A 13,681-nucleotide genomic window follows, 5' to 3' on the forward strand; every position below is an offset into this window, starting at 1 on the left:
ATTGTTAAGCCATGCTTCTCCTCTCATCATTACCTACCAATACCTTCTCAGTTTTAGCCTGCATTCCCTGGAGTAGGCAGGCACATTTTTTAACTGTTGGGAAATAGAAACTTACCTGGTTTCCTCAGGATCAAAGTTTCAATGACAAAGTAATATGTTTTGAAATCACCATTTTGACAAAGCTGCTGCTGCTTTGAAAGGTTATAATCAAGGCTCTTTTTTCTAATTGATATATAGTTGTTTTACAATATTGTGTTAGTTTCAGGTGTACAGCAAAGTGTTTCAGTTTTATATATATATATATGTATATATGTATATATATATATACTTTTCAGATTGTTTTCCATTATAGCTTATCATAAGATATTGAATATAGTTCCCTGTGCTATACAGTAAATCCTTGTTGCTTATCTATTTTATGTATAGTAGTTTGTACCTATTAATCCCATATTCCTAATTAATCCTTCCTTTTCCTCCCTTTCCCCTTTGGTAACCATAAGTTTGTTTTCTATGTCTGTGAGTCTTTCTGTTTTGAAAATAAGTTCATTTGTATTAGTTTTTAGATTCCACAAATTAGTGATATCATATGGTATTTGTCTTTCTCTTTCTGACTTATTTCACTTAGTATGATAATCTCTAGGTCCATCCAAGTTGCTGCAAAAGGCAATATTTCATTCTTTTTTTGTGGCCAAGTAATATTCCATAGTGTGTGTGTATATATATATATATACCACCTCTCCTTTATCCATTCATCTGTAGATGGACGCTTAGGTTACTTCCATATTTGGCTATTGTAAATAGTGCTGCTGTGAACATTGTAGTATATGTATCTTTTCAAATTAGAGTTTTCATCTTTTCTGGATATATGCCCAGGAGTGGGATTGCTGGGTCGTATGATAACTCTGTTTTTAGTTTTTTAAGGAACCTCTATATTATTTTCCATAGTGGGGCCATGAATGTTGATTCCCTTAGGCAGTAGCAGCAGCCACTGGTACCTCTGATATATATACCTGCAGAGTTTGAAGGAGTTAAACATTCTGTTGTTTATTAAAATGTTTTTTATTGGCCTGCAAATTAATTGGTTTCTCTTTTTTTGTACACAGAATCTAGACTTATTCTACCAAAATTAATTTTGCATACTATGTAGGAAATTTAAAATTTCTGAAGTAGTTTAGAAACTGCTTTTTCTAATATACCTAATTCTAAATGGAATCTATTCTTTTCCCTGTTAATTCTCTTATCATAGGAGGAGGTGTGTAATATCTAAAGAGAAAATATTTCGTGTAGTAACTACTGTGTCATGGGTTCATTTAAAAATGTAATAATCACTTTATCTTACAGGACAGACTATTCGAGAGAAAAGAATTGTAGAATCAGCAAATAAAAGAGAAATAGACTATGAAGTAGGGGATATCCCAACAGAATGGGAAGGTAAGTTTCTGCTTTTAGTAGTGTCTTTTGGAAGGCAAATAGTTTATACACAAAATCAATAAGAACATAACATTATTTCATGTTCTTTGCAAAAACTTTTACAATCTGAATCCATGAAACCTTTTTTAAACTTTGCATTTCTTTGAAAGTTGTGAAGGTGCTACATTTTAGTAAGGGAACATAGTGAAAAGAACTATGAAGCATTAGCAGAGCTGGGACTAGGGTGAGGCAAGCAAAGTTTCTTAGATGCAGAATTGAAGAAGGCATTCACTTTGATATGCTGGCCCTGCACTTATACAACCTGAGGATCTGAATTCTGTTTCTGGCACTCTACCCACATGAACGTGGGAAAGTAATTCATACCTCTCAGTCTTAGCTTCCTCTTTCATAAATTGTGGATAATACTTGCTGTAGATGCCATTTGGAATATTTGTTCAACTTACAGTGACCCCATTAATTGTCCCCATGTTTAAACAAGGATGGACACTTACTTGATCCCTGTCAGGACTTTGGAATTAAGGTAAAAAAATGAAAGGAAGAGAAAATAGTAGCAGTCTTTCCATAAGGCTGGAATAGTATCATATGAACTTGGTAGCACATGGGTGGCTATCTTCAATCCACTATCTAAACTTTATTGCAGAAAAAAAACTTCTTTATCTACTAAGAAGAAAATAGAAACCAGTCTGCAAAGAGAAGTACAGTTAACCCTTGAACAACACAGGTGTTTGTTTTTTGTTTTGATTTTTTTGTTTTGAACAGCACAGGTTAGAAGCAGGTCCACTTATATGCAGATTTTTTTCCGTAAGTTCATACTATGGTATTACACGATCCGTGGTTGGTTGAATCTGCAGATGTGGAACTGCAGATATGGAAGTCCAACTGTTAAGTTATAGGTGGATTTTTGACTATGAGGGGGTCAGTGCCCCTAATCCCTGTGTTGTTCAAGAGTCAACTCTATGTAGCAAGGCAGAGAATATTTCCTAGGTTTTCAGCAACTTTGCAATTCCCAGTTCCATTTCTTTCTGAATGAAGTTCATCTGAAAGTCTGCCTTCAGGTTCTAAGTGCCATCCCACATTTGTGTTATAAATTTCCCCTTGTTTATTACCAGTTCTTAGCCTAGTGCCTGGCACATAGGAAAGCACATAGTAAGTGCTCAGTAAGTATATATTAAATACTTGAAATCTAGCTTGAGTTAACCCTTGTTATTTGAAACTAAAAGAACCTTAACTAAAATACCAATACCTACCTTATATATCACTTAACATTTGTCAAGTGTTTACCTGTATACCTGGTATTATGCCATTGCTTTACAATCATTATATTGTTTTAATTATCACAATAATCCTATGAGGTAGACACTGTAGTCCCATTTAATAGGGAATCTAAGTTCTAGAAAGATGAGATAAACTGCCTGGGTAATACAGCTACACACTGTAAGCAGTGGACCCTTTGCTTCCTGGTGGGTTTAGCATTATACCTAACATATGGTAGCTATAGGCATTGAGTTATTTTTATGTCAGCATGTGAGTGTAAATATTTCCCTGGACATATCTTTTCCATTTTTCTTTATTAGCTATGAAAATAGTAGAACTATGAGAAAAGAACATTAAAATGGGTAGATACCAGGGACTTTTTGAAGAAATACAGAATATAAACTGGCAATGTCCAGGAGTAATTGAGCTTTCTTACTTTTTAAAAAAATATTTATTTAATTTATTTTTTTTTGGCTGCGTTGGGTGTTAGTTGCAGCATGCGGGATCTTTGTTGAGGTACGCAGTATCTTTCATTGTGGCGCAGGCTCTTCATTGTGGCCCGCAGGTTTCTCTCTAGTTGTGGCACGCATGCTCCAGGGCATGGGCTCTGCAGTTTGTAGCACACAAGCTCTCTCGTTGAGGCACATGAGCTCAGTAGTTGTGGCACGCGGGCTTAGTTGCCCCGCAGTGTGTGGGATCTTAGTTCCCCTACCAGGCGTCGAACACATGCCCCCTGCATTGGAAGACGGATTCTTTACCACTGGATCACCGGGGAAGTCCCTGAGCTTTTTTATTTTAACAGACTCTCCAGTGTTATAAGCGACATTTGCAATTCTCAAATAATGCTTGCACCTTCTTATAATGAACCTATTTTATCATTTTTTCCAATAGTAATATAGAATTAAAATGTTTATAGAAATAAATTAAGTTATAAATAAATAGGTAGTGACTCATTTTTAAGCGTTTGAGACTTTCAGAGAATTAGAATGAAATTCTAATGCTTTTTATGGCTCTGTCCTGATCTTAATAATTTAGCATAACCCTCCCATGGGGCACACCCTTAAAACAAATGTATCAACCAAACATTGAAACAAAAATTATTTTTATAGTGTTGCATATCAATTAAATGTAAAAAATAAGAACTCCATGAAAAAGTAAAGTAAAATATAAATAAATACACAAAACACTGTATACAGGAAAGAAAAGAAAAAAACTTAAAGTGAATAGTGTCAACCCCAAGTGAATCTAAAGTATTTTCAGGTCCAGATGAATACTGTATTTGTCAATTGTTAGTAGCAGAATACAGGCACCCACACGCTGCATTTCCTGCCATGATATGTATTAAACGGTTCACCCTTTTCATTCATTTATTTAATAAACATCTATTGAGGACCTCTGAATTCATGGAGTTTTACATTCTGGAGTGGGAGAGTGGGTGGAAGAAAGATAATAAATCAGATAAATAACTGTATAGTATGTTAATGGCCACAGAAAATAAAGCAGATAAAGGGAATAGGAAGTGTTGTGGAGGGTTTTACAGTTTTAAATAGTATAAACAAATGGCCTTGTTGAGAAGATGACTTTTTAAAAAAAATTAATTTATTTTATTTATTTTTATTTTTGGCTGTGTTGGGTCTTCGTTGCTGCACACAGGCTTTCTCTAGTTGCGGTGTGTGGGCTTATTGCGGTGGCTTCTCTTGTTATGGAGCATGGGCTCTAGGTGCGTGGGCTTCATTAGTTGTGGTGCGCGGGCTCAGTAGTTGTGGCTCGCGGGCTCTAGAGCGCAGGCTCAGTAGTTGTGGTGCACGGGCTTAGTTGCTCCACGGCATGTGGGATCTTCCCAGACCAGGGATCGAACCCGTGTCCCCTGCATTGGCAGGCAGATTCTTAACCACTGTGCCACCAGGGAAGCCCCAAGAAGATGACTTTTGAATAAAGGCAGAAGGAGCTGGTCATGAAGAGTAGCAGAGGAGCATTCCTGGAGAGCTAGTGCAAAAGCCCTGAAGCAGGAGCATGCTCAGGTTTTTAAGGAACAGTACGGAAGCCAGCGTGACTGGAGTAGAGCCAGAGGGAAGGTAATAAATGAGGTTAAAAAAGTAATAGGTTGCTCAATCTTGTAGGCCTTATAGGCCATTGTAAGGACTCTGGCTTTTACTCTGAGATTGGAAGCTGCTGGAAGGTTTTGAAAAGAGTAGTTGTATGCCCTGAATTATATTTAACAGGATCAGTCTGGCTGCTGCATTGCAAAGAGACTGAGGGGGGGCATAAAGAAAACTTGGAGACAGTATGCTCTTGTAATAACTCAGGCAAAGGCTAATTGTGGCTTGAACCAGAGTAACAGTGGGAGTGGAAAGAAGTAGTTGCATTCTGGATCTCTTGTAAAAGTACAGCCAATGAGATTTGCTGACAGATTGGATGTGCAATGTGAGAGAAAGAGAGCAGTCAGTGATGACTGTTAAACTTTTGGGCCTCACCTGGAAAAGTGCAGTTGCCATTGACTGAGAGGGGCAAGACTGGAAGGAGGACATTTGGGGGGAAAATGAGATCAAGTTTGAAAATGAAGTTTGAGATATCTATTAGATATCCCAGTAGAGGTATTAAGTTGTATATAAGCTAAGAATTTGGTGGAAAACTTTGGGCTGGAGATAAAATGTGGAAGTTGACAGCAAATAAATGGTATTGAAAAGCCAGGAGACAGGATGAGATCAGGGAATGTGTGTAAATAGAAAATGAGAAGTTCATGCCATATGATCCAGCAGTCCCACTCTTGGGCATATATCTGGAGAAAGCCATAATTCAAAATATACATGTACCCCAATGTTCATTGCAGCACTCTTTACAGTAGCCAAGACATGGAAGCATCCTAAGTGTCCAACAACAGAGAAATGGATAAAGAAGATGTGGTACATATATACAATGGAATATTACTCAGCCATAAAAAGAATGAAATAATGCCATTTGCAGCAACATGGATAGACCTAGAGATTATGATACTAAGTGAAGTAAGTCAGAGAAAGACAAATATCATATGATATCGCTTATATGTGGAATCTAAAAAAATGGTACAAATGAACTTATTTACAAAACAGAAGTAGTGTCACAGATGTAAAAAACAAACTTATGGTTACCAAAGGTGAAAGGGGAGGGGGGAGGGATAAGTTAGGAATTTGGGATTAACATATACACACTACTATATATAAAATAGATAACCACTACTATATATAAAATAGATAATAGGACCTACTGTATAGCATAGAGAACTCTACTCAATATTCTATAATAACCTGTATGAGAAAAGAATCTATAAAAGAATGGATATATGTATATGTATAACTGATTCACTTTGCTGTACACCTGAAACTAACACAGCATTGTAAATCAGCTATACTCCAGTAAAAAAAAAAAAAGAAAAGAATTATAAAGAAAAAAAAGAAAGAAAATGAGAAGTTCCAAGACTGACCCCTAGGCTATAACAGGGTTTAGAGACAATGAAGACAAAAAAGGAGCAGCCAGAAAAGTGGGAAATAAAAGAAAAAGTGTCAAGGAGGAAGAAGTGATCAACCATGTCAAATAAGGACGAAGAATTAATTCTTTGCTTTAAGAACAGGAAGTCACCGATCCTGACAAAAATAGTTCTGCAGAGTGTTAGGAACAAAAGCCTGATTAAAAAAAAAGAATAGCAAGAGAGAATTTGGAGAGAATAAGTATAGATAATGCTTATGAGGAGTTTATCTGTAAAAGAAGGGAGAGTGTTGAGGCAGTACCTGCATGGGAAAGTGGAGTCAAGAGAGGAATTTTATTATGTTTTGTTTTAAAGACAGTAGAAGTAACCAAATTTTGTAATAGTGATGAGAAAGTTCCAGTCAAAAAGGAAGAATTAATGATGCAGGAGGAAGACCTTGAGAAAGCAAGATGGGACAGGATCTAATACACTTGTGGAAGAATTGGCCTTTGACAAGAGCAGTAGTAGTAGCAGAAAAGTAGAGTATATAGTCATAGATGCAGGTAGATCATGTAGTGGTAATAACGTGTATAAATTCTCTGTTGATTCCTCCAAGTGAAGCACAGAGAGATTAAATAACTCCCTAAATACAAATAGCAGCTATAGCCAAGAACCCAAATTATCTGTCTCCAGAGCCTTTACTCTTAATATTATATTGTATTGCCTGCTCCATAATGATCAGGCTAATTCCTACTTATCCTTCAAGTATTAGGGTAGACACGGATTCCTTTGGACATCTTTTCTGACCCTACCTCTCACCCCCTAGTGCTTAGTGGGATGTTCCTGTTTTTGTTTTTCATCTCACTTGATGCCTCTCCGCAGCATAACACAACACACTGTAGAGTATTCCCTGTTTACTTATCTACCTCCTCTACCTGGACTTGAAGATTCTCTAGTGTAGAGTCTTTACCTTGCTCATCCTTGTATTCTTAGGGCCTAGTTCAACACTTAACATAAAATAAGTGCAAGCTCAATCAATATTTGGTGAATGAATGCATTTAAAATTGAAACTACATAAGGAAGAGACATTTTGGGGACTTTGCTGAGTTGCTGAAAATAGTCCATTTTAAAAAGAAAGACATGGAATGGTACACCAAAGCAATTGGTTCCTAACATAAAGGACACTCAAGGTTCAGATGTGGGAGATAGTATAGTACTAGCTAGTATACTACTAGCTACTGAACAGTCTTACAAAGTTTCAGGGAACCTTTTAAGTTTAATCCATGGCATGATGTGTAGTTCTTATACAGAGCCTCTCAAAAGCTTTATCTTCATAATTCAGATCACAGTGTATCTTCCATTTTTTTCCTTTTTTGTTATTTTGTTAAGTTTAAGCTAGTTTTTTGTTGACAGTAATAAGCATTATTAATGATAACCCTAAAATACACACAAAGTAGAGTATAATAGGAAGAGACAGAAAGGCTCTGATCCAGTATGTCTTTTTAATGGAATATTAATCTTTACTTAATCACACATACTCATTAAAATATAAAACTAAATTTCAGAATAAAGTCAGGTAAAAATTAATTTTTAGACATATTAGACCATACCTGTCTATCATTAACACAATTAATAATGAGTATCTCAGTATGAAATATCATATGCACTTTTATTGCTTTATTATTAATAATTAATAATTGTTTAGCATGCTTTTCTCAAGCCACAGGAACTCCCCACCAATAATTTTCAAAATAAACTTCATAAAATAATATATAGGGCATGATGCTATCCTTGGCCCAGCATCAGAAGACCTGGGTTATGCTCAGGTCCTCCAATGTGCATTTACTACCTTGGTCATTTTGGGCAAATCTATTTTACCTCTGTTTTTCATCTGTCAGATTAAAAGGCTGGGTTCGGTATCCTTTAAGGCCCCATCTGTCTCTAATGTTCTGTGATTATATGACTCTAGAATTATCTGTAATCAACTTATGTCCCAACCCAGAGTCTCTGGACCTACTGTATAACCAAATTGCTTGGCTGGGAATTGCTGAGAGTTGATGGTGATCTCCTTCATTAGAGGATAAGATAGCTGCATATATTAATTATCTATTGGTGCATAACAAATTACCCCAAAAGTTATAGGCCTAAAACAACAAACATTTATTAACTCACAGTTTCCGTGAGTCAGGAATCTAGGCATGGCTTAAGCAGATCTTCTGGCTTAGGGTCTCTCACAAAGCTGCAGACAAGGTGTTGGTCTTGGCTGCAGTCATCTCAAGGCTTCTCTCAGGGCTCATCTACTTTCAAGCTCATTCATATGGTTTTGTCAGGCCGTAGAAGATTTATTTCTAAGCTCACTCAAATGGCTATTGCCTGGTTTCAGGTTCTTCCTGGCTATTTGACTTAGGGCCTTAGTTCCCTGATAACTGTAGCTTTCTAAGTCTTGATATCAGGTACTGTTAGTCCTTCTTTTTTGAAGTTATTTTGGCTCTTCTAGGTCCTTTGCATTTTCATATGGATTTTAGGATCATTTTGTTAATTTCTATAAAAATGCCTCCTGGGATTTTGGTTGGGATTGTGTTAAATCTATAGATCACTTTGCAGGGAGCTGACATCTTAACAATAAGAATCTTCTGACCACTGGACATTATATATCTCTTCATTTAATTTAGGCCTTCTTTAATTTCTCTCATCAAAGTTTGTAGCTTTCATTGTACATATATTGCACTTCTTTTGTCAGATTTATCCCTAACAACTTCATATTTTTGGTGCTATTGTTATGATAATGTTTTTCAAGTTTAATTTCTGATTGTTGCCATCGAATAAATATTCAGTAGGTTTTTGTATATTGATCTTCTATCCTGTGACTTTGCTAAACTCAGTTATTAATTATAGTAGCTTTTTTGTCAATTCCATCAGATTTTCTATATAGAAGATCATGTTGTCTGTGAATAAAGACATTTTTCTTAATTCTTTCCAACCTGGATGTCTTTGTTTTAATCTCGCCTATTTGCATTGGCTGGAACCTCCAGTACACTGTGTAATAGAAGAGATAAGAATGAACAGTCTTGCCTTATTCCTTATGTTTTACTTTTTTATATATTTTTGATTGAGTTATCTAAAATTTTGTTTAGACTTTTTATATCTGTGTTCTTGAGGGATACTAGTTAGTAATTCTTCTTTTCTTGTCTTTTCTTTGTTTTGATATCAGGGTAATGCTGATCTCATGAAATGAGTTTAGACATATTCCTTCTTCAAAAGTCTGTAAGAGTTTGTGTAGAGTTAATATTACTTCTTCTTTAAATATTTGATAGGTTTCACCAGTGAAGCTATCTAGGCCAGGAGTTTTTAACTGCAAGTTAAATTTCTTTATTAGACAGGATATTCAGATTATCTGTTACTTCTTGACTGACCTTTGGTAGGTTGTATTGGGTCTGCCAAAAAGTTTGTTTGGTTTTTTCTGGAACATGGCTTTAGTCTTTAACTTCATTCGAAACAATTTTGTTAGAATATATTGTGACAGCTGTCATATCAGCATGCACTAAAAAAAAAAAAAATCAAAATTGGTGGATTTTTGTGTAGCCATTTTAATATTGAAGATAGAACTAAAAAAGCAACATTTTAGGCATATTATGCTTTATTATTTCAAGAAAGGGAAAAACACAACCAAAACGCAAAAAAAAAAAAAATAGTTTTTGCAGGGTATGGAGAAGGTGCTTGACTGATTGAACATGTCACAAGTGGTTTGCAAAAGTTTCATGCTGGAGATTTCTCGCTGGACGATGCTCCATGGCCAGGTAGACAAGTTGAAGTTGATAGTGATCAAATCGAGACATTAATTGAGAACAATCAGTGTTATACCACGCGAGAGATAGCTGACATACCCAAAATATCCAAATCAAGTGCTGAAAATCATTTGCACCAGCTTGGTTATGTGAATCACTTTGATGTTTGGGTTCCACATAGTTAAGTGAAAAAACCCTTCTTTACTATATTTCCGATGCAATTCTCTACTTAAATGTAACGAAAACGTTACATCTTTAAAACAAATTATGATGGGCGATGAAAAATGGATATTGTACAATAATGTGGAACAGAAGAGATCATGGGACAAGTGAAATGAACCACCACCAACCACACCAAAGACCAGTCTTCATCCAAAGAAGGTGATGTTGTGTATATGGTGGGATTGGAAGGGAGTCCTCTATTGTGAGCTCCTTCCGGAATACTAAACGATTAATTCCAACAAGTACTGCTCCCAGTTAGACCAACTGAAAGCAGCACTCGACGAAAAGCGTCTGGAATTAGTCAACAGAAAATGCATAATCTTCCATCAGGATAACGCAAGACCACATATTTCTTTGATGAACAGGAAAAAACTGTTACAGCTTGGCTGGGAAGTTCTGATTCATCCGCCACATTCACCAGACATTGCACCTTCAGATTTCTATTTATTTTGGTCTTTACAAAATTCTCTTAATGGAAAACATTTCAATTCCCTGGAAGACTGTAAAAGGCACCTGGAACAGTTCTTTGCTCAAAAAGATTAAAAGTTTTGGGAAGATAGAATTATGAAGTTGCCTGAAATATGGCAGAAGGTAGTGGAACAAAAGGGTGAATATGTTGTTCAGTAAAATTCTTGGTGAAAATGAAAAATGTGTCTTTTATTTTTACTTAAAAACTGAAGGAACTTTTTGGCCAACCAATATTTTTCCAAAGAATCTGCCATTTTGTCTAATTTTCCAAATTTTTTTGGCATAAGACTGACATAATATTACCATATTTTTCTTTTAATATCTTCAGAATCTGTGTGATGTTACCTCTTTCATTCCTAATTGTTATGGCTGCATTGGGTCCCCACAAATTGTGTGTTGAAGTCTTAACCCCCAGTACATCAGACTGTATTTGGAGACAGAGTCTTTAAAGAGGTAATTAAGTTAAAATGAGGTCCTTAGGACCAGTCTTAATCCAATATGACTAATGTCCTTATAAGAAAAGGCCATTAGGGCTTCCCTGGTGGCGCAGTGGTTGAGAGTCCACCTGCCGATGCAGGGGACACGGGTTCGTGCCCTGGTCCGGGAAGATCCCACATGCCGCAGAGCAGCTAGGCCCATGAGCCATGGCCGCTGAGCCTGCACGTCCGGAGCCTGTGCTTCCGCAACGGGAGAGGCCACAACAGTGAGAGACCCACATACCGCAAAAAAAAAAGAAAAAGAAAAGGCCATTAGGACACAGATGTGAACAAAAGGAAGACTTTGTGAAGACACAGAGAGAAGACTGCCATCTACAAGCCGAGGAGAGAAGCCTCAGAAGAAACCAACCTTGCCAACACCTTGGTCTCAGAATTATAGCGTTCAGAATTGTGAAAAAGTAAATTTCTGTTGTTTAAGCCACCAAATCTGTGGTACTTTGTTATGGCAGCCCTGGTGAACTAATACATTAGTTCTGAGGGGTTTTTTTCTATTACTTTTCTTTTTAATTTAAGTATAGTTGATATACAGTGTCATGTTAGTTGCTGGTGTACAACAAAGTGATTCAGCTATATATATAAATTCTTTTTCATATTCTTTTTCATTATAGGTTATTACAAGATACTGAATATATATAGTTCCCTGTGCTATACAGTAGGATCTTGTTGTTTATATTTTAATATATAGTAGTGTGTATTTGCTAATCCCAAACTCCTAATTTATCCCTCCTCCCCTTTCCCCTTTGGTAACCATAAGTTTGTTTTCTATGTCTCTGAGTCTGTTTCTGTTTTGTAAATAAGTTCTTTTGTATCATATTTTAGATTCCACATATAAGTGATATCGTATAATATTTGTCTTTATCTGACTTACTTCACTTAATATGATAATCTCTAGGTCCATCCACATTGCTGCAAATGGCATTGTCTCATTCTTTTTGTGGCTGAGTAGTATTCCATTGTATATATGTACCACATCTTCTTTATCCATTCATCTCTTGGTGGAAATTTAGATTGCTTCCATGCCTTGGCTATTGTATAGTGTTGCTATGAACATTGGGGTGTATGTATCTTTTCAAATTAGAGTTCTCTCCAGATGTATGCCCAGGAGTGAGATTCCTGGCTTATATGGTAACTCTGTTTTTAGTTTTTTCAGGAACCTCCATACTGTTTTCCATAGTGGCTGCACCAATTTATATTCCCACCAATAGTGTAGGAGGGTTCCCTTTTCTCCACGCTATCTTCAGCATTTATTAATTGTAGACTTTTTAAGGGCAGCCATTCTGACCAGTGTGAGGTGATACCTCACGGTTGTTTGACTTGTATTTCTCTGATAATTAGTGATGTTGGGCATCTTTTCATGGGCCTGTTGACCATCTGTATGTCTTCTTTGGAGAAATGTCCATTTGGGTTTTTCTGACCATTTTTGATTAGGTGTTTGGTTTTTTTCTGATACTGAGTTGTATGAGCTGTTTGTATATCTTGGAAATTAAGCCCTTGTCAGTTGCATCATTTGGAAATGTTTTCTTCCAGTCCATTGATTGTCTTTTTGTTTTGTTTATGGTTTCCTTTGCTGTGAAAAAGCTTATAAGTGTGATTAGATCCCGTTTGTTTATTTTAGCTTTTATTTCTGTTGCCTTGGGAGACTGACCTAAGAAAGCATCGCTGCAATTTATGTCAGAGAATGTTTTGCCTACTTTCTCTTCTAGGAGTTTTATGGTATTCTGCCTTATATTTAAGTCTTTACGCCATTTTGAGTTTATTTTTGTGTATGGTGTGGTGGAGTGTTCTAACTTCATTGATTTACATGCAGCTGTCCAGCTTTCCCAGCGCCAGCTGCAGAAGAGACTGTCTTTTCTCCATTGTGTATTCTTGCCTCCTTTGTTGAAGATTAATTGCTATAGGTGTGTGGGTTTATTTCTGGGCTCTCTGTTCTGTTCCATTGATCTATATGTCTGTTTTTGTGTCAGTATCATGCTGTTTTGATTACCATAGCTTTGTAGTATTGTCTGAAGTCTGGGACAGACTTCAGCTTTGTTCTTTTTCCTCAAGATTGCTTTGGCAATTATGGGTCTTTTATAGTCCCATATAAATTTTAGGATTATTTGTTCTAGTTCTGTGAAAAAAGTCATGGGTAATTTGATAGGGATCACATTAAATCTGTAGATTGCTTTGGGTAGTATGGCCATTTTAATGATATTAATTCTTCCAATCCAAGAGCACGGTTATCTTTCCATTTCTTTAAATCATCTTTAGTTTTCTTTATCAGTGTCTTACAGTTCTCAGTGTATAAGTGTTTCACCTTCTTGGTCAGGTTTATTCCTAAGTATTTTATTTTATTTATTTTTTAAAAAAGGGATTTTTTTTATGTTCCCTTTTTGATATTTCATTGGTAGTGTAAAGAAATGCAGCAGATTTCTGTATGTCAATCTTGTATCCTGCTACCTTTCTGAATTCGTTTATCAGTTCTAGTAGTTTATGTGTGGAATCTTTAGGGTTTTCTATATATAGTGTCATGTCATCTGCATATAATGGCAATTTTTCCTTTTCCCTTCCAACTTGGATACCTTTTTTTAAATTATTTTTTC

The 13,681-nt window shown here is 36.1% G+C and overlaps 1 protein-coding gene across 3 annotated transcripts in view; it reads left to right on the forward strand.

Moving 5' to 3' along the window:
* NDUFAF2 (NADH:ubiquinone oxidoreductase complex assembly factor 2) overlaps positions 1–13,681 on the forward strand; it is a 184,886-nt gene that overhangs the window by 106,911 nt on the left and 64,294 nt on the right. For 2 of the 3 annotated variants that reach the window (XM_089908889.1, XM_089908888.1), the window contains exon 2: positions 1,342–1,431. The exons of the other annotated variant lie outside the window; for it this stretch is intronic. In XM_089908889.1, coding sequence (XP_089765015.1) covers positions 1,342–1,431 — 90 coding nt within the window. The remainder of the gene's footprint in view (positions 1–1,341; positions 1,432–13,681) is intronic. 3 annotated transcript variants of the gene reach the window in all.

Source organism: Delphinapterus leucas, chromosome 3 (assembly GCF_059928025.1).
Source record: "Delphinapterus leucas isolate spDelLeu-1000000601 "Yukka" chromosome 3, BTC_Dleu_Yukka2, whole genome shotgun sequence".
Classification (NCBI taxonomy): Eukaryota; Metazoa; Chordata; class Mammalia; order Artiodactyla; family Monodontidae; genus Delphinapterus; species Delphinapterus leucas.